Source organism: Columba livia, chromosome 24, assembly GCF_036013475.1.
Source record: "Columba livia isolate bColLiv1 breed racing homer chromosome 24, bColLiv1.pat.W.v2, whole genome shotgun sequence".
Classification (NCBI taxonomy): domain Eukaryota; kingdom Metazoa; phylum Chordata; class Aves; order Columbiformes; family Columbidae; genus Columba; species Columba livia.
The window spans coordinates 860,360-884,122 of NC_088625.1; the positions used below are offsets into that span (position 1 = coordinate 860,360).

At 56.9% G+C, this 23,763-nt stretch overlaps 1 protein-coding gene across 11 annotated transcripts in view; it reads left to right on the forward strand.

Annotated features, from left to right (window-relative positions):
- Nucleotides 1-20,252, forward strand: part of CEP164 (centrosomal protein 164) — a 28,791-nt gene extending 8,539 nt beyond the window's left edge. For 8 of the 11 annotated variants that reach the window (XM_065040151.1, XM_065040154.1, XM_065040157.1 and 5 more), the window contains 24 exons: nucleotides 535-945; nucleotides 2,910-2,993; nucleotides 3,971-4,054; nucleotides 5,722-5,807; nucleotides 7,031-7,180; nucleotides 8,190-8,408; nucleotides 8,701-8,832; nucleotides 9,392-9,608; nucleotides 10,192-10,269; nucleotides 10,539-10,670; nucleotides 10,853-10,975; nucleotides 11,302-11,445; nucleotides 11,624-11,707; nucleotides 12,499-12,567; nucleotides 12,798-12,976; nucleotides 13,533-13,659; nucleotides 14,070-14,137; nucleotides 14,276-14,483; nucleotides 15,175-15,282; nucleotides 15,919-16,033; nucleotides 16,961-17,284; nucleotides 17,426-17,492; nucleotides 18,011-18,133; nucleotides 18,637-20,252. In XM_065040151.1, coding sequence (XP_064896223.1) covers nucleotides 535-945; nucleotides 2,910-2,993; nucleotides 3,971-4,054; nucleotides 5,722-5,807; nucleotides 7,031-7,180; nucleotides 8,190-8,408; nucleotides 8,701-8,832; nucleotides 9,392-9,608; nucleotides 10,192-10,269; nucleotides 10,539-10,670; nucleotides 10,853-10,975; nucleotides 11,302-11,445; nucleotides 11,624-11,707; nucleotides 12,499-12,567; nucleotides 12,798-12,976; nucleotides 13,533-13,659; nucleotides 14,070-14,137; nucleotides 14,276-14,483; nucleotides 15,175-15,282; nucleotides 15,919-16,033; nucleotides 16,961-17,284; nucleotides 17,426-17,492; nucleotides 18,011-18,133; nucleotides 18,637-18,736 — 3,432 coding nt within the window. In that variant the 3' untranslated portion in view covers nucleotides 18,737-20,252. Of the gene's footprint in view, nucleotides 1-57; nucleotides 169-534; nucleotides 946-2,909; nucleotides 2,994-3,970; nucleotides 4,055-5,721; nucleotides 5,808-7,030; nucleotides 7,181-8,189; nucleotides 8,409-8,700; nucleotides 8,833-9,391; nucleotides 9,609-10,191; nucleotides 10,270-10,538; nucleotides 10,671-10,852; nucleotides 10,976-11,301; nucleotides 11,446-11,623; nucleotides 11,708-12,498; nucleotides 12,568-12,797; nucleotides 12,977-13,532; nucleotides 13,660-14,069; nucleotides 14,138-14,275; nucleotides 14,484-15,174; nucleotides 15,283-15,918; nucleotides 16,034-16,960; nucleotides 17,285-17,425; nucleotides 17,493-18,010; nucleotides 18,134-18,636 lie in introns of all 11 variants that reach the window. The other 3 variants (XM_065040155.1, XM_065040156.1, XM_065040160.1) reach the window with 3 other exon arrangements.
- The last annotated feature ends 3,511 nt before the right edge of the window (nucleotides 20,253-23,763 follow it).

The window sequence follows — 23,763 nt, forward strand, 5'->3', positions numbered from 1 at the left end:
CAGTGGAACCTTTGGGTGACTCAGCTGTAATCTGGGAATGTTCTGTTTTCCCCCAAGGCCCGTGGGTTCTGCCGTTCCTCGGTCGTTAGCCAGGCGTTAGCCAGGCCTGGCTCTGGGCCCGGCGGTGGCTTCAGTCCCTGCGTGCCCTCCAGTTTGTCCCCCTGGAAGGTGAGCTGATTGCTTCCAGCCTGCTCTTCTCTGCTTATCGTTTCAGGCAGAAGTTAAATGTCCAGTAATAGTCTCTTGCAAACTTCCATCTCTCACAAAACCGCTTTGATGTGGAAGCATCAATGGGTCCGCTCTGCTGAGACCTCACGAATACAAAAAGTCCGAGCCTAGGAGGTGAATGTGTTTATCTTCATGAAGTTCCTTGTCTTTGAAGGGGACTGTATGAAGTCAAACTGGTCTTGAAGTCACCCAAAGCGTTGCAGTTTTGCTTCTGGCTGTAGGAGAACCCATGCTGTTCCTGACCCCTGCATCCCCCCGAGGGGTCAGGCATGTTGTAGCTATAACCGTGTTTGACTTGCTGCCTAGAGGGAGTCTTTAAAGTCAAGATACGCTGAAGAGGGGCGAGATTCTTCCTTGGATTCTGCTGCCGCGTGCCCTCCGAGTCCCGGTGCCGTCCTTCCCGGCGATGCTGGCAGCGGCCTGTCCGGCGCGGACGAGGAGGCCGATGGGGAGCTGCCGGGGGGCCTGGAGGAGGAAGGTGACGTCTCTGCAGCCGCCGAGGTGCCGCGGTCTCTGGGCGAACACGGTGCGGCAGGGACGGACGTGCCCGGCGCTCCTGGGCTCCCTGCGCTGGCGTCTCCAGCGGCTGCGGCGGATGGGCTGGCGAGCCCGGCTGCTGCCGCCCGCACCGCGTCCCGGGGAGAAGAGACGGCGCACGAGACGAGGGGAGAGGCGGCAGCTGATGTGCAAACAGGCAGCAGGCGGGATGCTGGCCAAGTAAGAGACCTGCCTGCCTGCACCGCGTTTGGGGGCAAGCGGCTGCGGCTGTTCCCCTTGCTCTGCACGGCCCTGGTTCAGGAGAGCTCTTTGGGCGCTTATTTTCTGTTCAGCAGGGTGCTCCTGGGGGTCACAAGTGCTCAGACTTCCCAGATCTGGTACCTTTAGTACCCAGCTAGGAAATCATTCCCTTATGCAGACCACAAGTGCTGTCCAAGGCAGGCGACAGGCACAACCCCTGGACCGTCACGCATGTTTTGAGTCTTGGAGGAGAAATAAGTCTCAGCTTCCCGTGCTGCCATCTGTACCGAGCAAGCGGGTTTCGCAATGGAGCTCACACCGAGCCCAGCTGTCCGCGCTGCTTTGTTTCTCTCCTTCTGTTGTTTCTCTCAGCTTATGCAGAAACGGGGCCCGGGCGCCGAGCGAGCTGCCAGCCGCGGTGCTGGCAGCTCCGGGAGGATGTGGCGGGGAGGTGGGAGCGGGGAAGGGCGGCAGTGCCCCCAGCCCCTCCCGGTCTGCCCCCTGCCTTTCCAGCGCTCCGGGACGAGGGTGGTTGAACCGCAGTGTCTCTGGCAGGAGAACAACCATCAGGTGGTGTTGTGGTTTAACCCCAGTGAGCACTATAGCCAGGAGAGCCACTTGTTCCCTCCACCTCCTCCCCACAAAGAGGGGAGAGAACTGAAATGGAAGAGAGAGACTTGTGTGTTGAGATAAACACACAAGTTAATAAAATAACACAATAACACCAATATACTGCTAATAATAAATGGAAATAAAATAAAAAGGCAGAAAGACCCTGAGGCTGCTGCAAAAGAGCAGGATGGTGAAAGGCTGAAGTAAAGAAACCCCTGAGCAGGTCTCTGTCCCAACTCAAAAAAACCAACAACAAAGCCAAACCACACCAAGAGTCAGCTGGAAGATCTCAACTGTCCTTCAATACAAAGCATGGAATATTGTTATTGATCGGTCTGGATGTCAGTTGAGGGCTGCCCCATCCATGTCCCCTTCCCAGCTGCTCCACACCTGGCGCAGAGCACTCAGAAAATGTCCTTGGCAGGCAGTAATGATTAGAAACGTTAACTCTGTCCTGGGGTGTTATCTTCTCGCTCTCAAACTGAATCCAAACAGCGAGGGAGCTAGCTATGAAAAAGAGGTTTCCAGCTGCATGGAGGAAAATGAACTCATTCCAGTCAAACCAGCACAAGTGTCAAAGGCGCGGATGGTTCATGGCCTGGTCCTGTGACTGGGCTGCCAGGCAGACACACGCCGTCCACTCTTGGTCAGTGTCTTTCAAAAACGTTAGAATACACGATCTGAAAAATGATCTCCAATTCGGCTTCCTTCCTGCTGGTTGGGGTGATTTTCCTGGTTACACTGGTGGGTGATGTCTTTAAGAAACAATAAGCTGTAAAGCTGAGCCTGATAAACATGCCCTGTCCTGGAGAACTCGCCGGTGTTGGTGTACGGACGCCTGGCGCTTGCTGTGTGTGTGTGTGTGCGGCGCTGCCGCGGTCACCGGGCTGCGTGGGACGGGGACACGCTGTGTCACCACCCTGGGCACACAGCAGTCCTCACTGCACTGGGAGAGCTGCACTGGTAAAATCTGTCTGAGATCAAGGTTCTGTGTGCGGGCTGGGGAGTTCTCGGCGCTGCAGGGATCCTTGCAGAAGGAATGAGACAGTGACCAAGTGCCTTTTGTGGGGGATATCTGGAGAGCACTTCCCTGCCCTCCCCAGTCCCGTCTCCCCCTGCTCTCCTTCCGCAGTCCTGTGTCTCTGTGAGGTGGTGTTTGTGCTTGTCTTGTGGGTGACACCCTTCCTGTCTCTCCCAAGATGCTCTGTCACCTGTTTTTCCCTGTGTTACAGAGGCCAGGTTTGTCTTCCCGGTGTCAGTTGTGATCTGGTTGGCCACGGTGCAGCCGCAGGGTAAGACGTGGACAGGCTGTAACACATGTCTCCTCTCAGCTTTCCAGGGCATCCGAGACCAGTGCCTGTGAGGAGGACTTGCCAGTCTCCAGCCGCTCGGACCGCGAGCCCATTCGGCCCCTGGTGAGTGGCTAAAGGCTCCTTGTCCCCTGGGTGTGGGCGTCACGTTCCCCAGCTGATGCTGGGCTCACTTCTTGTGGTCCAGCTGCCCGACTCCTTACCTGCTAAGCAACGACCAACGCTTAGCAGGTGCTGTCTGTGCGTGAGGTAACATCTCTGCAAAAGTGGGTCACTTAGAGCTGGGACTGTGCTCAGATAATTGCAAATAGGAAAAGGGTAAGTAATCTAGAAGTTCTGCTTTGAGGGGCTAAGCAGCGTTTCCGGAGGGGTGGCTGGGGGACGCAGAGGTCCCCACGGCAGAGCACATGGGAGGGCCGCCCTGGGCTGGGGAGAGGCCCATCAGCATCTCGTCTGGGCAGGAAGCTGCCGCGGCCATCTGCCAGCGGGAGCCGGGGCAGCGCGGCCAGCACGCGGCGTTATTTGGCGGTGGGAGCACGGGCGGTGCGGGCAAGGGGCTGCTGCCTCCAACGGTGCCGTTCGCGGCGCTGGCTCACGGGCAGGTGTGCGCACACGCTCTGTGTGCAGCCGAGTGCAGGGACCACAGAGGCTCTGCCGGGAGCTGAATAGCTTGTGGGCAACCGGCAGGAGCTGACTGCAGGAAAAACATCAGCAAATGTGCAAGAATATCGCAAACGAGAGCAGGAGAGCTTGGGGGAGGCTCTGCTGCGTGCCTTGGAGGTGCCCTGTGCCCCCGCCGCAGAAAACCCAGCTGCAAGCTGGTCGAGCCGCTAATGGAGCCGTCTGTCTGTCTGTCTGCAGTGCAGATATTGCCTGTGCTTGCATGCAGGCCTGAGATTGGTGTAGCCATCTCCTGTGTCCTTTCTAGGTGTTCAAATATCTAGTGCTACAGAAGACTTGCTGTCAGTGGGGTGCCGACGTGGCTTCCAAGCTGCGTTAGGGTTTTGTCTGGTCTCTCAGGATCTCTAGCAAAACCTGTGCTTGCTTATCGGACCCTGATCCTTTTCTGCTTTCCTCTGCAGGTCCTGGGCTTCCAGCGTCGGCTTTCTGAGCAGGTTCTGGGTGTGGAGGTCCTGTCTCCTGCCTTGGACAGCCCCACGTGCAAGGTGAGTGTGATCAGAGAGCGACCCACGAACACGCAGGTAAAATACCGTATTGTGGGGCACTAATCACAGGGTCACGCGATGGGCGCAGAGGCAAACAGAAGCGATGTGTAAGTGTCAGGGGTCAGAGCAGTGCTAGCAGCGCGTTGTTTTTCCTGCAGAGATGAGCTGCAGGTAGCTGCACAAAACACAAAGTGAGCAGAGGCGGGAAGCTGCGCTTCGCTCAGCCTTGCTGTCAATGTGAGTCGATGCACCGGCGCGGAGGAGACCCTGAGTGGCAAACTCCCCACCTGCCCAGCAGAGAGGAGCAATCCGGTTTGTAAGGTTGTGTCTGGAGAACACACCTGTCCTCTCGTGCCTCATAATGAGCGTAATCAGATGTGAAGGGAAAACAAAACACACGCCTGCTGCGTTGTGCCTCTCGCTGCAGCGCCGTCCTTGTGCATACAAATGTGTCGCTGGAGCAGCTACGCATGGAGTTTCTCGCAGCCCTGTCTCGAGCAGAGAGGTGCATTTGGAACGGGGCTCCCCGCAGAACCGCGGCTGCTCTTTTGCGTCAGGCTAGTCTGAAGTGGGACTCCGTAGGAATGTCTTTACTTCTATGCGTAGTGAGCTTGTCTTGCACGGGGTATGCTGGCAAAATACTCAGTTTTGAGAGAAGAGCAGCTCTGTCAGCTCCGCGGGCACAGGAGGGCCTGTCCTGCGCAGGGGCGCAGCAGCGGCCCCGTTACCCTGTGGCGGGTGATGGCTGTTCCCAGGAAGGTCTCGTTCTCTGTCTTCTGGCTTCTCTCGTTTCACAGGCGGCAGTGACAGAGCCCCTTCGAAGCCAGGAAACACGTGCTGAGCCCCTCGGTTCTGGGGAACTGAAGCCGTTATTTACAGCGGGCAGGAGGGAGGCGGGGGGAGCGGCATGGGGGGCTCTGCCCGGGCTGATGTGATGGAAGGTGACAGCACTTGCAGGGAATCCTTCTGCTGTTTGCTCTGCTGAACATTTGCATAAATTACTGCTGTGTTAATTCCATGTACTTTTGGCCCTGCTCCAGCGCGCTCCCGCACGGCGAGGGCTGAGCTCACCTGCTGTTTCTGCGGTCCCTGAGAATTTATGAATGGGCTGTTCTGCCCTTGCTGGTGTCTCGAGTGGGGCTGACAGCGGGAAGAAGGAAGTTCCTCCCCTCCCCAGATGAACCGCGCAGCGCCTGTTGGTGCTGCTGCAGGGACACGCTTTCATATGCTTCACATTCCTCCTGTGGGAGGTTTTTGCCCTGCACTTTACAGGGAGCTTAGTGTTACCTGGACATGCAAGACGACCCTCATGGCAACACCAAACCTGTGCCCAAAGTGCTGAGTGCTGGCAGGGAGCTCATGCTCGCTACTGGAAAAGTGACCCCCAGAGCGTAACCCGCGCAGCCCGGAGAGCTGAGCTCCCGCGCCTGCCCCGCGCCGCAGGAACCGTTCCCGCCAGGGTGACGTTTGGGGTTCCTGGGATGGTTTGGGACGCTGGTTACGTGTGGCAGGGAGCTGGCAGGTTCCCGTGGATGCTGTCGGGGCCCCGGGCTCAGCGCTGATGCGCAGGACCAGAGCTGCCCCTCAGCAGAGCTGCTGTAAGGTCCTGAGAGGTTTATTTTGGTGAAGGAGCCAGTAAACCCCATGCTGTTTGCTTTTACCTGCAGGCCCAGGAGCTGGGAGAAGAGGAAAAAGAGCAGAGCAAGGCCAGTATAGAGGAGGAGCAAAGCAAAAGAACCAAAGCGGCTGAGAGGTACGGTACAAACAGAGCACCGAGGAGCTGCGCACGCCTCTGCTTCCAGATGACGTTCCTGTCTGTCTCCCCCTGCTCTGGTCACTGTAACTGTGTGGGCATCCCCTGGAGAACACCCCAAGGTGCTGCACCTTCTCTCAGGCTCTTTCCCACTAAACCTTTCGCTTCTCCTGCCACCTCCTTAGTCCTGTTGCAGCAGATTTGAGCTTTGTTTCACCCTCTGGATGGGTAGGGAGCAAAACTGCCTGTCTTTGATTTCCCTGAGACTGCCCCAGATGTGGAGCTGGCTTCTTTTTCCCTTACAGCTCTGTGACTTTGCTGCAAGGCTCCCAAAGTGGTGTTTTTCCTTGTGCAGAGGTGGCCTGCAGCAAGTCACTGACCAGCTGTGAGCATTAACCTGTTTTATATCCTGGGACATGCATCATGGGCTCAAGTGCACCGGTTGCTACTCCAAGAGCAGTGCTCGCTTCCAGACCCCTCGTTACTAGGAGAACTAGACTGTCTAGGGGAGCTATTTTCAGCCCGTTTGTGGGAACTTGTTTAAAACAGTTGAAATATTGTGCTGAGCAGTAAGCTCTGTGCTCTCTTGAGCCCCTTCCCTCCCCTTTTGAGAGCTGCAGCGTGCGGCACTTGGAGATGAATCGTGTCAAAACTCTGGGGCACTGGAAACCAAGAAGCTGTTGCCTGTGCCAGGAAAACTTGTGAACAGAAGCTGCAGCCCATCTCAATGACGCACTTGGGATTTGCAGCCTTGTTCTCAGAGGAGCTGCTCACATGAAGGACCTTGAGAACGTGTTCTGCCCGCAGGAATTGTCTCCTTATCGCTCGCTGCCTGCTTCCCAGCTGCACATCCTCTCTTCCTCCTGCCTGCGCAGCTCCTGTTCACTTTGTCTCTCTTCTCTGTGCTTCCGAGGTGGAGTGGGACTGTAGATGTAAGCATGCCCGCCATTATTTCTGTCTGTAATTTGGACAACGGTGTGAGTATTGCTGATAGGGCTGACTTATCCTGGGGAAATTTTCTAAGGACTTGGAAGGAGACAGGGTTGATCCAGGGAAGGTTTTGCGACAGACCCCATAAAACCCTGAGCAGCTGTTGGGCTGGCAGGGTCTGAGGTGGGGGGCACGGTGTGGAGCGTTGCTGTGCCCTGTGTGCTCTCTGCAGCATCTGCTGGGATCTAACCTGTGCTAATCTGCTCTTCTCTTACCTTTCTTGTGCTGCAAAGTGAGGGGGACCCAAGTGCCTGTGAAACACCACAAGAGAAGCGTTTTGCTTTGGAGGATCCCGCTGGGGAGGTGGCGGTGGCCCCGGCGCTGGAGAAGGGGTGTCTGGACAGCCCGGTTCATCGAGCAGAGCGTGACATCCCACACAAAGCGTAAGAGCTTCACTCGAGTGCCTGGTGCTGCCAGCACAACAGCTTTTGTCCGTGTGTTCCCCTGGCGGTGTCTGAAGCCGGTGCATGCGGTGAGCACGCCGGGAGATGCGGTTTGGTGGGCGCAGAGCTCGAGTGGCTGTTCTGCTGGCGGGGGCGCCCAGAGGCCGCAGGGGGAGAACAGCAGCTCAGCCGGGTCTGTGCCACGGGACTCGGGTGGAGGAAGAGCTGTTTGCTTTGTACGTGGGAAAACCTCCTTCTTACCGGGGTCGCTAACAAGGCTCCAAGCATTCACACACTTAGGCTGGCATTCTCTGAGCATGGCGAGACCCTGCTGCTCCCGCTTTCACTACTAAAGAAGAGTTTTGTTCCTACACTAATCTTAATTTTCTCCTCCTTCCTCTTCAGCCTCTCTCAGACCTTGTCATTTTGCTGCTCTCTGAAAAAAACTAATTAGAAACAGATTGGGTTTGAATTTTTGGAGCGCTTAGGGCTTTCAGTTGCCTGGAGCTGGCAAACTCCCAGCACAGTTTAGATTGCAATTGCAGAAAAATACCTGGTCCGTGAGAAGCTCACTGCCGGTCCCTGGGCTGAGAACAGGTACTGATTGCAGCTGCTTCCATTGTGCCTGGCAGCCCTCGCCAGGGTTTCGTAGCTACTAGATCCTAGATGAAGCGAGGCCACGTTGCCCTCACGGAGTTGAGCTGTAGTGGGCCAGAACACCAGTTGTTTGGGACGCCAGTGCTGCCAGGGCTGTCTTGAATAAAGCGTCGCTGCGGGATCCTGGCAGGGTGCGCGGGGGTATCCCCAGGCCGGTACCTGGGATAACGTGCTGCTCGGAGCACGGCGTGTGCTGCAATCCCGGCAGCCTCGCACAGCGTGTTCCCACTGCACGCTTGGCTCCGAGGTGTTTGCCTTGGAGTCAATACCTTTCGGGGCGATGCTGCTCTTCCGTTCCTGTTACTTATTCTCCTGTCACCCTTTTGCCAAAGGAGCTTTCTTTTTTTGGTAGGCAACCTGAGAGGGAAATCGAACGTGAGCAGTTCTTGAACCAGCCTAATGAGGAATCCCTGGAGGCAATAGCCAAGGAGCTGGAGACAGAGCTTGAGCAAGAGAAAATGCATTTATTGCAAGCAAAGAAGGAGAAGATTCAGCAGTTCCAGGAGGAGATGAGGCAGCAGGAGCACGAGGAAGCTCAGAAGCTTCATCAGCAGAAAGAAGAATCCCTCAGGTACTTTCCTTTTCTAGTCCATCTCCCCCGTTTCTCCCGGGAGCCTCTCCCAGCTGTGTGCTCGCTGCTGGTGCTGTTGTTGGCCCCCGCCTTGCTGAGGGTGAAGCAGATGGTTGATGCTCAGGGCTGCGTCCCCTGCCCCAGCAGCCGGGTTCTGGAGGTGCTGCAGCTGGAGAATGCACCACTTGGGCAGGCACAGCTATTGGGAGCTCATCTCTAGGCCTTCGGAGGCGATTTGTAGTTATTAAAGACTCCTGAAACCTTTTTCTTTTTTGGGCTGCTCACCTCTCAGGGCTCTGCAGGAAGACCTGGCCAAGGTTTCCAAGGAGGAAGAGTCACGTATCAGAAAGGAAGAAGCTGAGAGGCTCTCGAAGCTGCGAGCCCAAATCATCTCGGAGACTGAGGCAGAAAAGGAGAAGATGAGGTGCGAAGTTTTGGTGGCACCCCTGGGGACGTGACCTCAGCGCTGCACGTGCAGGGGAGCTGCGCGGTGGCAGAGGGGCAGACCGACGAGCCAGATGGGAGCAGCTCAGGAAATTCACCTAAATAGACGGGTAGTCCAGGAGGGTCCTGAAGGGAGGTGTTGCTGTCGTGCTGGCCCCCACACGGCTCTGGGCTGTGTAAAGGCAAGAAATGGCGTTTTCAGGGGTAGCTGCAGTTGCTGTGTAGCTTGGGTTGAGTCGGGGTCTGTCTGAATGAGGCTGCAGGAGGCAGAGGAGACGCACACTGAAAAACTTACGTTGTGTTACAGCTTTTTTAATGAGCTGGCAGATTGGTCTCCGCACAACCGCTTTGCTGTTTATTTCCGAGGCCTTAATTGCTGCACTCGTGAATCGGTGTGCTCTGGTTCTGCATTTCTTCTGCCTTGCGTGTCCTACCCTATGGCGGCGTCTTCTCTCAGCAATGGTTCCTAAATGGAGTCCAGCGGTAAAGTACCGAATTCTGACTCACTTCTGTCTGTGTTCTTGTCGCAAACCCACCAGGGCAGAGCAAGAGGCCGCACTGCAGAAACTGCGAGAAGAGTGGGAGTCCCAGCAGGCGAAGGAGAGGGAGAACCTGGAGAGGAAGCAGCAGCTTGCGCTGGAGAAGATGAAGCTGGAGACGAAGGAGGCTCAGCAGAAAGAGATGACCGAGCTGGAACAAGAGAAGGACCAGTTCCTGCGTGAGCTCAGGGAGAGGTTAGACAGGGACAAGAAGAAGGTGAGATCTTGATTGCGAGCCGGGGTCAGACGCACAGGGCTCAGGCTGACCTGGCTCGCATCGCCGTGCTGGTGTTGAGATTAAACACCTCCGTGTGCTTTAATAACGACCGCTGTAAAACAGAAAGGAAAGTCGCTAGGCACGCTCTTAGGGCATGGTCAAGGTGGGGGGAAGTACTCCTCCAGTTTCTATGACACTGGTGATTAAATAGTGATTATTTACGTGGCCGTGTTGCTTCTGAAGGAAAGAGACAGATCCCTGTGTGTCTCTGCCAAGGTAAATCGCACACTTGATGAGATCAGAATACCTCTTTGGCTGCTGCTTTGGTCCTCCAGAGAGCCAGGGGCTGCTGGAATGGAGGCAGCTCATCGTCCCTTTGCACAGCAGGACTGAGATCCCTTGAGATCTCCTGGGAGGGAAAGCACATAGAGAGTAAAGGCACCTTGTACATAACACTGGTTGGAAGGGGTTCACCACTGTGCTCTTTTGATGCTTGTGGATAGACGTTAATGGCAAATGCACCTTGTACAGCACGTCCCCACACACAGGTTTCCCAGCAGACTGTTTTGCTCATGTTCTGTAGGCAGTGGAAGAGCTGGAGAAACAGTTTGCGACTGAACTCCAACAGCTGAAATCTGCAGCGGAAGAGAAGCACCAGAAGGTAAAAGATGGTGTCCTTAGAATGTAAATAGTGTTGTGGGTTTGGTTTTTTTCCCCACACTGTCACCGAAGGTGGCCAGGGAGGGTGGCATCATTTTTTTTGACTTCCTAAATGTGGTTTGGGTCTGGCTCAGCCTTTGGACGTGCTCCAGGCCGGGGGCGGTGAGACTGCACACGCCGGCCTTTGCCACGCCGCCGGCTCTCTGTGGGAGGGCACCAAACGGCGCTTGTCACAAGGGTGACAATCTCTGGGGGTGGCTTTCACGGCAGGTCATTTCCAGCCTGCAAGCCCAGATAGCAGAGGCACAGCGGAGCGAGGAGGCTCAGCTGCGCGACAGCTTGCAGAGAGCGGAGCAGAAAGTGCAGCAGAAAGCCTTCCAAGTGCTGGAATACGAACGCGAGGCAAGTGTTCACCTGGGGCTGCTGGGGGAGCTCCAGCCTCGCTCCCCAGCTGCATGGGGACGGCTGAGGCCACGTCCCCTGCCTGGGGTGACACTGGCGCCCTGGGGAAGGGACGCCCCTGCAGCACCTTATCTTTCCATGTCGCCCCTGCAGCACCTTATCTTTCCATGTCACCCCTGCAGCTCAGCGAGCTGATGAGAGAGAAGCGGCAGGAAGTGGAAAAAGACCATGAGAGGAAGATGGAGAGGATGAAAGAGGAGCAGCAGGAGGCCCTGGCGCGGCTCCGGGATCAGTGTGAGGAGGAGGTACCGCTGGGGACAGCAGTGGGTTTGGGAGGTGACTGCGGTGGCGCGGGCTGTGCCGGGCGGCACTGCCGCTGGCCTGGCCTGCCTGTGCCAGCCGCTGCCGGAGCTGGGAGTCTCCTCTCTTCGGGGAGGACTGGGCATTGTTGCCATGATGGACAGTGAATTTAGGCTGCGGCTGTAGGGTTAAGCTGTCAAAATATTCTCTGTGCGGACAACTTCCACATGGATTTCTGTACAAGAGAAGACAGTTTGGCATTTCTGCAGGTTCTGGAGGACCCTGTGCTTCACTCGGACACTTTTCTGGTGTTTTGTTTTGCACCAAACAGGAGAGAAAGCAGAGAGCGGAGCTGCTGGAAGGCCTGCGGAGCGAGAAGCGGCGGCTGCAGCAGGTGCACGAGGCGGAGGTGAAGGCGGCGCGGGCGGAGCTGGAGGGGCGGCTGGCGGCACTGCAGGGCCGGCACAGGGAGAAGGTGAGCGCAACGCGGGCCCGGCGGCTCCTGGGGCCGGGCTGGGCGCCCGACACCTCGCTGCGCCTGTCACCCCCAGCGCAGGGTGACAAGTGGCAGCCACACTTGCCCCGTTTCGGTTCTGCCTCTGAGGAGTGAGGAACTTGTGCCATTCTGTCTTTAACTCAGCATCTCTGTGCAGGAAAGACAACTCCAGGATTCAGAAAATGAGCTTGAAATGCGCATGAAGAACGTCAAGGCCAGGTCGGCGCAGCTCCTCAGCCAGGTGAGCCGGGCCTGTCGGGCCGGCAGAGCTTTCCTGCCCCGTTCTGCTCCCTCGGGGGGACTCCAGAGCTGCTCAGCCAGGGCTTCTACAGGTGAAACTTTTATCACGAGACAGAGCAGGGCCAAGCGTTCCTAGTGGGATGGCGTCATGGCCAATGTCTGCAGTGAAAGTCAGTGCTCAGGGTTTGCTCAGCGCTTCGGGTGACAGTAAGCGGCTGTAAGAGTCACAGAGGGACCATAGAATCCTTTCAGGGCAGCACGTCCTGCTCGGCATCACTTCAGGTTTTAGTCAGTCCCTGGTTTACCTCGTCTTCTCCCTCCTGCTGTGAAAGGAAGAGAGTGTTTCAGGATCTCGGGCGGCAGAGTGGGAGAGGGAAGCGCTTCAGTGCTCCTGTGGAGCTGCCAGAAATCACTGGCTGATGCGCTCGCTGCCAGATCTCCCGAGTCCCAGCCCATGCCAAGGGCTGTGGATAACCCCGCGTCTGTCAGCCCTTCCTGGCCAAGCAGCACCGGCGCGAGGGAGCGAAAGAGTGGAGGAAAGAGGCGAGCAGAGGCTTTGCAAAAGCGAGATCCTGCAGGAATGGCCACGTGCTGAGCAGGAATGCAAATATTCCCCGTTCTCACTTGAAGCTAAAGGGAGAACTTGAGTGTGCATGGGGGAGGCATAGAGCAAAACTGGCACCAGTCCTCAGGTGGAAAATGGTGCCGAGACTTAGGGCTGGCCTGTGTGCAGGTGCTGCTCAGCCCCGGCAGTCCCATCGCTCACTCACCTGCTTTCTGCTCTGTCCGCAGGAGGAGTCGCTGAGAAAGAAGCGGCAGCAGCTGCTGGATGAGGACAGACAGACCGAGCTGGAGAGAGACGTACGTGCGGCGGGGCCGGGCAGAGGGCTGTGCTGCTGCTGTGCTGAGGGCAGCGCGCTGGACGTGCAGTTTGTAAAAAGCAAACTGGTGCTTCTAAACTAGCCTGCTCTGGGCTGTTTCCCACCAAGACGGCATTCGTAGCTCTGGGACCTGCTGTGCACTGTGCAGGTCGCCAGCCTCTCCTGCGCTGTTGGGGAAGTGGCTGAGAGCGTGTTCTGTTTTCCCTCTAGGAAGCGGCTTTAGCCTCCCGGCTGCGCCTGGAGGAGAGCAGGAAGGAGCACGCCGGCCTCCTCGCGTCCCTGCGGCAGCTGCGGCGCTCTCTGGAGGAGCTGCAGGACCAGAAAGCCGAGCTGGAGGCCCAGGTCGAGTTGTTACAGACCCGAAGCCAGAGGCTGCAGAAACGCGTCAGGTCTGTGAATGAGAGTCTTCTTTAGTGCAAAAAAATGCGCTATGCCCATAGCCAGAACCTCTCTAGCCTAAGCTGGACCTCTCCCTCACCTTTGAGCCTCTGATGTTGGGCCGTGTTCCTTCAGAATCCTAACGGTGGTTTTGCTGCATGTTGAGGGCACAGACGTCCTGAGTTTTGTTTCCAAATCTATTCATAACTCGCTGTGAAAACCTGTCCCTTGGCCTCTGCTTGTCAGGTTCATTTGTTTGCCTTCTCCACCTCTGTCTGGTGAGGTTCATAAGATACTTTTGAGAGGGACAGGAAAATACAAAGAAAAGATTTTTCTACCATAGCTGAGCTCTGGGTAACGTGTTCAACATGGGTGCGAAGCCCCGTTTCCCTGCCCAGCCACGGTCACGTTTAACATCACAGCACACACCCCATTCTGGTGTTGTCTGGACACGCGTCCCTTTCCCTCCTGGAACCGCGAGGCCGCTTGGGACGCTGTGCAGATGGGTTGCTGGGTGGGGGAGCCGCAGTCCTCAAGGGCCGGCGCCGGCGCCTTTTCCCGTGGCAGCGAGCTGGAGGCAGCCGTCAGGAGCAAACAGGAGGCTCTGAAGGAGCTGGAGGCAGAGGAAAGCGTGGACTGTCCGAGAAGGAAAGCTGAGCTCCACGTGGAGGATCTGAGAGAAACTCCTCAAGCTGTGAGTAAAGCAGGCCGTGAAAGTGTTTGCCTTGTGCGATCTGAGCGAGTAACTGCCTTGAAAACCCAGCTTTGGCTCCTTCTGTGTGAAGCCAGTTGAGATGCATTTTTCTTCGCCAGAGGACATCGACATGTTTTGTGATCTTTGATTTCTGTTTATTATTACTGGGAGAAAGCAGTGTGGGAAACCTGAGTCCCCTTGGAGTCAAAAGCGGGGTTTGAGTCAGGGATAGAGACGTCCTCTGCTTTTCAGAAGGTCTCGTACAGAACATCCTTGGCACTGCTCAGGGATCTGGGCAGTACCGTGATGATGTCCTTCTGAGTTTTTGCTCCTAATTGAATTCTTATGAGGTCCTGAGGTTCTGTTTCCCATCCATATCTCTTAGTTTTTGAAATGTTTCTCCTCCTCAGCAGTCACCCAGAGAGCCTGCTTCCCCGCCCTCTCACAGCCACGAGGACAGTGACCTCCAGTTTGACCAGTGAGTACCTGTGTCCCAGCCACTTCTTTGGGTTTCCGTGCACTGCGCTGACATTGGGTTTTGGGGAGGGCGCTGCAGGAGGCTGCGGGGCGGCACAGCCGGCACCAAGACAGCAGCATGCCCGTCTCTCCCGTGCAGCATCAGGAGCTTCATATCTGCCGAGGGGATCTCCATCAGGAACGCCAAGGAGTTCCTGGTGCGCCAGACGCGCTCCATGCGCCGGAGGCACACGGCCCTGCGCGCGGCGCGGCAGCGCTGGCAGCGGGAGCTGCGGGATGCGCAGGAGGCGGCACGGGATCCCCGCAGCTCCCAGCTGCTGGAGGGCGTGCGCAGGAACCTGGAGGAGGTGAGCCCGGCCACACCGAGCCTGTCGGGGCTGCTCGGGGAACCCGCGGCCCTGTGACTGATTCCTGGCTCTGCAGCCGCAGGGACAGGCAGCTGCGGGTGTTCGGTCCTCCTGGAAATCAGACCTTGTGTGTCTTCTGTGGCACATAAGCAGCATTTTTCTCATTGTAACACAAGGCTCTGACCTTGAAATTGGAGAAAGCATTTCGTAGGGGATGTACAAGTCCTAGAGCATCTTTTCGTAGTGAAAGAAGGGACAGGTGTCCATCTGTCAGTAGGTACGAGCTGATGGTTGTAGCTCTGCAGTGATTTTACTCTTGCTTGGAAAGGGGTTCTCGAGTACTTGCCAGCTCTGCTGCTGTACCAGCCGAAGGCAGGGAAGGTCAGAAATTCCTTCACTGACCACAGAGAACATGCATGTGTGCAGAACCAAAGCTCTTCACCCTGTTGGGTGCAGGGTTTGGACGTGAAGCCTCTCTTTTCATGGGGTGAACTTGCTCTGACACATGTGCTCTGCCCTCTGGACGCTCCACTTTCCATGTTCTTCAGGACTTGGGTGCAGTTTTACTCCAGCAGTATGGTTTCCTGTGCTGAATAGAAGCGAGATAATGAAAGTCAGCATGACCACAGAAGTAGATCATTTCCCATTATTTTTGTTTGATTTTCCTCCTTGGCTTTGCCGGTCCCTGCAGGAAGCCAAGCAGTTGGACAAGATGAAGTCGGCCATGCGGAAGGGACAGGTGCTGCTGAAGAAGAAGGAGGAGAAGCTGAGCCAGCTGGAGTCCTCGCTGCTGGAGGAGGTGAGCGCCGGCGGGGCTGCTGCTTGGGCCTGCCTGGCTCGGTCGGGATGGCAAATATCATGTCTTCCCTCTGCTGGCAACATCTGGGGTCGCTGTTCAGCGTGTGGCTGTGGAGCGGACTCGGAGCAGCTGGGAAAAGCTGCAGGATTTGAGCTGGGAGGAGAGGAGGGCAGGTCACGTCGTGTGGGCAGGATGGAGCCCGCTCTGCTGACCCAGGAGGCCTCAGGACCTGCCCAGCTCTGCCTGCGACGCCGCGGCCTCGGGCTGCAGATGCGAGCGCACGAGACCTTTGCTCAAGCGCTTGTCCCCGGTGCAGAGAGCGCCCAGCCTGTGCGAGACTTGGGAGACTTATTTAAAGCACAAAAGGCTTTTGACTTCTGCCTAGAAGGGCCCATTAGACTGTTAGACGGCTGTTAGACTTGGCCTGTGGCACACTCGCTGCCTTCCTGCTGACACCAAGCGTTCTCTTGGCTTCCAGACGTTGCTGCCGAGGGCTGAGGACGAGTCTGCCTTCACCCGGCCCTGCCTGACGGCGCCCAGCCTGTGCAGACTCGTGCAGGCGCTATTCCAGTGCCTTTTGTGTTTCAAGGACGGAACAGTGGGTTTGATTTGCATTGTTTTCCTCTTTCTGCCCAGCTTTCAGACGAAGACACACTGAAGAGCACTGCGTGGAAGAAAGCGGTGACTTTTGATCTTAGCAGCTCCGAGGACACAAACAGCTCATCCAGTGTAAATCGACATCAACCTAAAAGTAAGTGCCTGACTGTCTTGATATGCCGTGTCCGACATCTAATGCTTCAGACGTGGCTCTGGCTTTCCCTCTCGCCTCTCTGATGGACCTTCTGTTCTTGCTTCTGTTCGTCAGCATGGGGGGCAGGTCTGCCCTTCGTGACTGGGACTGCTCTGTGTATAACGTTCGGTTTGAAAAACTTATTTCCTGCCTGCAGTGGCAGATGAACGGGATGGAATCTGTGCGTGAACGTGCCTCTTGAATCTCTGCCTTTGTTTTTAGAGTGGATTAGGAAATCCTGCTTCAGCCCCTCGCTCTCTGCTGTTGCAGAGCTGCATTGCTCTTCTGCAGGTGTCCGGGTTCCTCCTCCCACATCTCGGGAGAGGCTGCTGCAGGTCCCTGGCTGCTGCTTGTGCTTTTTCTTTGCCTTTGGTTCCTGGTCACTGGAGCTGTGCAGGTGGGAAGGAGGGGTCCCTGTGAACAGCCGGGGAGGCAGGAGGGTTGTGCTGCTTGCAGGAAGGCTGGCGAGGCTGAGGCCTAAAGGGTACAGCCCTGGGAAGGGTTTGCTGTTTGCAATAGGATTGCTGCACGATACAGGGTACAGCAGAACTCGGAGAGAGGGAGCAGGGAGCTGAAACACATGCACAAAATGCATATCCAGGCTTGTCCTGCAGGCCCCGGTTTTGCAGCCTTGGAGGGTCTTGTCCTTGTTATCTTGTTTCTCCTCCACTTTGTGCCCAGGCAGCCTCCGAGGCACAAATCCTTGTTGTCAGCCTATATCTGCGCTGTTGGCTGCAGAGCCAGGTTTTTGCCTCTATCCCACTTGGCACAGACCGATCGCGCTTGGCTCGGAGCACAGCACACCGTGGAAGGCAACGTTCCAGCCAGGAGGCAGCGTCTCCCTCGCCTTCCCACCGATCCCTCTTCTTTTCCCCTCTCTTCTGCCAGTTGACTTGAGAAGCTCCTTGCAGCCTGTGCCCCAGCCAGACAAGATCCAGTACCTGTCAGACTCTCTGCGGCGCATCACTGGTGAACTGAACGGTGTCCTCGGCCTCTTGGACTCCCTGAGCACCGGGCAGCCTCCGCTCGTCCCCGCCGTGCCCTGCAGCAGTGTCCCTCTCTCCACGTACGTGTCCCTGGGCGGGCTGCGGGCCGGGGACTCCCCGCTGCCCCCGTGGGCCCAGGGCGCTGTGCCGGGCTCTGCTCACACCTTGGCAGCCAGGCAGTCGGTGGACAGCGTGCTGGCAGAGAAATGGCACAAGTATTTCCCAGGTACGGCTCCTCTCCTTCATCTGTCTGTTCGCTTGCCTGGGACTTCTGATTTCCCAGCCCTGCAAGTTCTGACCATCCAGTGCACCCAGATGTACAGACTACGGATATTTGCAGGGCCTGTATTTCATCTCTGTTTTCCAGATGGATTCCCGTGGCACAGTGGAAGTTCCAAGCCTCTGGAGAACAAGCTGGGATACGTACCTGCAGGGTAAGGAGCTGTTCCTTGGGCTGTTGTTGCGTTGTGGGGCTCTTATTTCTCTGGAACGACTTATAGGTCACATATCATATAACAAGTAGGTAACAAAATCGTATTAATAAACCTCCATATTAAGACGACAAGTGAGGTGCTGTTAGTGATTCACTGCCACCCGCTCAGCCTCGTAGCCTCGGCAGTGGAGCTGCCATCGTGGCTGAGCTAACAGCGCTCGCCCCAGGAGCAGGGCCGAGGGTGCCGGCGCGGGCCCCGCGGGACGGGCGGCACTGCACCCAAACGTTTTGGGTGCTGTGCGGATGAAAAGGGGGACGGCAGCCTGGCAGTGGGCGGTTGCTGCAGCGTTCCTCTGTGATGTGGCTGGGCAGAGGACTTTGGGCTAAGAGAAGGTTGCTTTTTGTTAACTGTGGCTGTTTCTGCAGCAGCCCATCACCTCCTCTCTCATCTCTGGGACTGTTCCCGCATAGATCTCTTTTGTCCTTACTGGTGCTGTCTCTTTCTCTCGCGTGCAACAGTGAGCAGATACGGCTGTTCCAGCACTCCCAGCTCCAGAGCCGTGAGCCAGACAAGATGAGTATCAAAGGAATGATTGAGACCAACAAGAAATGGCTTGAAGACCTCAAGAAGGATGCCACAGTGTATCCTTTGATTGGGTCTGGTCTTTCATTGCACTCAAGCTTCCTGCAGCAGGAGGTGAGTGAATCAGGAGCACTACAGCAATTTCAAAGCCTTAACCTCTAGTTTAGTGTCCAGTTCCGCAAAGGAACATGGTGTTTGGCAGTTAGAGCATGAGCAACCTGTTTGCTCTTCTTTGAGCTGTCCCTGACCAAGAAAGTCTCTTGAATGAGCGAGACCCCCGGTGCGGGGCTGTTTCGGGCTCGTGCTGTAGCCGTGTCACACGGGGCTGTCGGCGTCGCCTCTGAGCACACACTGGTAGAGCAGCAAATCCCTCGGGCTGTCCTGAGCACGGCGCTGCTCCGAGTTCCCTAATCCCCCTCTAATTCCACTTGACTTGGACACGGCAGGGCAAACACAGCGCGTGTGCGCGGCCTGGCTCCTGCCCCTCTGTACCTGTCTGCTGGCTGCGCTCATGGCGCTAATCCCTGCTGTAAGCCGGGCTTTTCCTTCACCCAGCTGCCAGACCGCTCTTCCCGGGCACACAGAAGGCCCCTGCCAGCAACCCCAACCTCCTTCAGCTCGGACTGGATGAAAGCAGACAAATTAAAGTGTATCATTACTGAAAGGTGGGACTTGACTCTGGAGAGATGGTTGCAGAGGCCTGTGCAGGGTTTCAGCCATCTCTGCTGTGTCTTTGTGCTGTGCCCTTGAGATAAAGTCTCTCTACAAGAGAGCAGAGGAAGGAGGAATTGAACTTCCCAGGTGGATTTTTCTAATCCTGTAAGGTGTCCAAATATACTTTATAGACTGTTTAATCCAGTGGTGAAATATCAGGGCTTCCTTAAATCAACAGTTCTCTCGTTAGTATTCCGGCAGTCGCGAGCCAGAGCTGTGGATCGTGGAGTGCGTTGAGTCGGGGGACGTGAATCCAGCCGAGACGCTGCTGGAGGAAACGTGTCAGTTGGGCCCCCGCGGTGCCCAGCACGTGCTCCATTGCAGGTGGGCCCGTCGCGTGTGGGCTGGGAGAAGGAACAGCGGGCGGCCGCGCAGTCTGGGACAGAGCGGGGAACGGCAGCTTCTGACTCCTGGGAAATGCTCCTCGTTTTTGGGGCAGAAATAACAGCAGCTAAGCCAGGGGTGGCTTTTCATGGCGGATCTTTTGGAAAAGCACTCGCTGCTTCCTTGTGCCGCTGTGGCCAGGGCTGAGCTCCTCCCGCGCTGCAAATGTGCCGATGGCGCTGCGGGGAGAGCTGGTGCAGGCGCCGTTCAGGAGCGCAGCCTGGTGTGAACGTGCAGCTGCATCCCGCGCTGCCCTGGGAGCGCTGCCCTCCGCTCCGCACCTGGGCTCGGCTTTCCTAGTGCTGAGCGGGGAACGTGGTATGTGGTTGTCGCTGTCGGTGCTTCCTCCAAGCTGACTTTAAATATTTTACACTCTAAAGAAATGCTGAGCCACTTGCCACTTTGTCTGATGAAGAAGTCTGCGTTTTCAGGGATCCCATCTGTGGGAAATGGCCTCTGAAGCTGTTCTCCTCCGAAATGGCTGGTGCAGGGGATGATGGAGCTGCTGCTCCGCGCCGCTCGAGCTGTCTGCGCTCCTTGTGCGGCAGTGTGAAGCAGAACCCCCGCTTTGCTTCCCGGGTGTTGTGCGCTGGCTGGGGAGTGTTTACATGCAAATAGAAATCTATTTTTGATGAACACCGTTTAAAAACTCTTAACAAATCTATTTTTTTGCTGATTTTCTTAGGATTTTTTAATTACTCGGTCAGCCTTTGGCCGAGGAGGGCTCAGTCCTCTGGTCGGGTCTCTGTTCTCCCACTGTGCACTTGCTGATGAAGCGCAGGTTCTGAGAACGTCCCGCTGGTGTCCTTGCTGAGGAAACCCCGTCCTGCTGGCTGGGTGATTTAGGAGGGACCCCGCAGGCCCGGCTTTGTGTAGGCGGGAGGCTGTCAGCCTGGGCCATGCTGTGAGTCCAGCCCGTGTGTTCAGAGAAGCGCGTATTCGTAGTGTGGAGAAATGCCTGCCTCCTTAGCAATAACTTGGTTTGGAACACATTCATTTTTCCTGTAAAAACCTCTGTTAGCGACTGTATCTGGTTTTTGTACAGCAATTAAATCAACACGAGTCTGTTTTGTATGATGATGATGTTTGCAGCTCTGTTTTTCTCCTTGAGATGTTCTGTTGTAGCCCTAGATATCCAGCTTGTACGTACCTTTCACATCTTCCCCTCGCTTGTCTCCGGGCTCTTTCGTGTTTTGTCTTGTCAAGGTCACTTCTGGCAATTTCTGAGCCCACTTCAGCTCACTGTGGCTTTATTGCCATTATTCTATTAAGTGTCTGGTCAGGGTTGCAACCGCTGGGGCACACAGAAAGCTAAAGCCCAAAGCAACAAGAGCAATTCTTGCCGGGGCTTTCGGCCAGCGGGACGGCTCTTCCTGGGCTGCCGTGCTGCCCTTTCGGAAGGCTGTAGCCCAGCCTCGTTAGGTGGCCGTCCCACCGCAGCTTGCCGTGGAGCGGGGTGCAGGGTGCGGGGGCCGTCCAGGGCCGGCTGGGGGCTGCGTTCAACTGGCTGCAGAGTGGCTGGTGCTGCTGATCTCCCCACTTCTGTCGGAGCAGCTGTGGATTTTCCCCAGGCAGAGGTCTGGGTGCCTGCTGCAGTTCTGCCGCAGCCCTTCCCAGGGGCACCGCTTTGCTCCTTTGGGGTTTTTCCCTTGGATAGTCTCTCACAAAGACTCAGCTTATCCTGGAGAGTTGTGGGGAGAGCTGCGGGAGGTCCCTGGTGATGACACAGGTGCCCAGGTGGGCACTTTTGGGGACAGGTGCCCTACCCCGCTGCTGCGGCAGCCGCTGTGCAAAGAGCACAGGGCAGCTCTGAGAACCCCCAAGTCCCTCTGAACTGAGGTACCTCTGTGCGCAGAAGGCTTTGCTGTAATCCCGCGGAGCAGCGCTCCCGAGCGGAGATGCGTGCAGGCGTGTCCGCCTGCGTGCGCAAAGAAGAGGATTTGCTTTTCCTGGAATGCCAGGCCTGTACACGCTGGAGAAACTCGGCGATTAGAAGAGCAAAAGGACAGCTCGCGATTACTGTGCCGAGATGAGCGCGAGCGTAAGCTCGTTAAGCGGCTTGGGCTGTGCCTGCGGGAGCCGGGCGCTGCAGTCCCTGGCTGTGCGGCACCCGCGGCGCATCGCTCCCGGCGCACGGGGAGCCTCGGGACCCCCCGCCATGCTGGGCACCCTGATGACCGCGCTGTTCTTCGTGGTGAGGGCGTTCGGACAGGTGAGTCCGCGCTGGCCCGGCAGCAGGTAGGATCTGATGCCTTTCATTTCCAAAAGCGTGTGGTTACCTATTGGAGAAGCTGCTGAGTGGTGGGGAATGTGGCTTTGCCCGTTCCTGGTGGCTGGGGATGCTGTGGCCATGCCACGGACACTTTGGTGGTGTGCAGACCCTTGGGCTCTGCAGCTCTTTCCCGAGGGTCCCGCGGCACCATGCGCTGTTGCGTTTCCACTCCTGTCCTCTCACCCGCTGCAAACCCTGTGTGTCCAGCTGGGGAGCAGCCTGTTCCATGAGGAGCCGCTGCCGTACCTCGTGTACCAGCCCCTGCCCTGGCAGGTCCAGTGCGTGACCCAGAGCCGCCGCACCAGCCGGGACAGCGAGGTGAGGGCTGCGGAGGGGGCTCGGGGCTGCGGAGGGGGCTCGGGGCTGGGGATGGGGCACAGGGCTGCGGAGGGGGCTCGGGGCTGCGGAGGGGGCACGGGGCAGGGCTTGGGGCTTGGGGCAGCATCTGATAACCAGGCTGCTCAGAGCAGAACACTTGGGCAAGGGGGACAGATTTGTGCTTTTCCCTTGTAAGACCAAAAATAGGGTGATGTCAGGAGGCAGAACAAACTGCAAAAATGTAGGAAAGGTATTTTTAGACAAATTCATGCTTAATTTTTGGAGTGAAAATATCCCCTAGCAGACCTGAGCTCCCGGGTGCTGCAGTGTCACGGCAGGGGCTGGAGCTGAGGAAATCAAGCAGCAAGGCTGGGTCCGTGCTGGTTTGAAATGCAATCTGGTGAGGCTAAGCCTGTGCTGATTGTACATCCTAAGATGGTGCACATCTGATTTTTGATACAAAGCTCTCTTCCGCTTCACCTTGGAGGACTTCTCACAACTGCAAATAAATTAATTAGTGCTGTGTAGTGGTCTTTAGGGGAAGTGTTTTCCAGTTTCCCAGAGGGAATGGTGATTGAACAGCTCGGGGAGGCTGGCCCTGTACCGTCAGAGCTTCCCAGCGGGCCTGGAAGGGATAAACCTGTTCTCACTGCCCCTGCCTGAGATATAACCCACTTGTATTTTTGTTCTATACCTTTCCAGAGAGGCAGGAGCTCTCGGCACAACAGCATCTATTCCATTTCTGGCGAGAAAGGTGAGTGTGGCGCAGGCGGGGGCCGGGGAACAAACAGCCTTGTCCCCAAGGAGCAGGGGAACTGCTCGGTTGTGACTGCGGTGCACCGGAGGAGCCGGTGCTGCAGTACCAGCACCCTTCTCGGCGTCCCAGTGCAAGAAATGCGTTATGAAGGGGTATTTTGGACGCCCCTCGGCAGCGGCTCTGGGGGTGTCAGCGCCCCGGGAGCAGGGCCGGTCCCGGGGCTGGCGGGGGCACTGTGCTGTTATTGGTGCTGTGTTTCTTGCAGAGCTGCCGGCAGCTCGTTCCTGCAAACACGCAGCAGCACGTGCCCGGGTTGGTGTTTTGCAGCGGGCAGGATTTACAGCTGACCGTGTATTTTGTTGAGCAGATTCCCAACGCAGACTCTTTTTATGTCCCGTTTTATGTCGCAGTTTGTTTTAGGAGGCGGGTAGCAGTGCTTTGGGGTGGCGGTGGCGGGTTTATCCGGCAGCAGCTGGCGGCAGGATCGCTGATCGCCGCTCGGGGGGTGCTTGGCAGCGACACGCTCACTTCCAGCAGCGCTGCCGAGCGCCTCTGGTTCGGCTCCTGTTGAATCTCACAATACTTCCCTAATGCCACATTAAGGGGGGGTGGGGGGGCTCCCATTTGTCAGCGTGAGAGCTTTATTGCTGTGCAGCGCCGGGCTTTTTTTTTTCTAATCTTATTTGTGCGCGTGAAAGTGAGCGAATATCGCACTCGGTGATTAAAGGCGGGGAAGCGGAGGTCTCCGGGGAGCGAGGCTGTGTAAATAGAGGCTTAGCGCTGCCGGGGAGGCTTTTCTGCGCCTCCTGCCCTGGGGATGCGTCCCGTGAAGTTGCGGTTTCATGCTGGGGATGCTCCAGCCTTTTATGTCCGTGATGGAGGGAAGCCCTCCTGAGGGGGCTCTGAGGGTCCATGGCGGTGATGCTGGGATCCTGTCTTGCTTGCCAGAGCCTGTGCAGGGCCACCCCGGCCCGCACTCGCTGTGACACGTTTGTCTTCCCAGGCAGCGCCACCCCTGATGCCAGCAGCGAGAGCAAGTTCCTCAGCGATGCGTCCGAGCAGGCGGCCGTCACCATCCAGACGCACTTCAGGAGGTACCAGCAGCAGAAGCAGGAGCAGCAGCAGAAGCAGGAGCAGCAGTAGAGGCATCACCCCCGGCCCTGTGCCGTCCCCCTCTTTGTGTGTCCTGTGTTCTGGGGGGACGCGCAGCCCCGGTGACGCTGCTCCTGCTCCCCAGTGTGTAG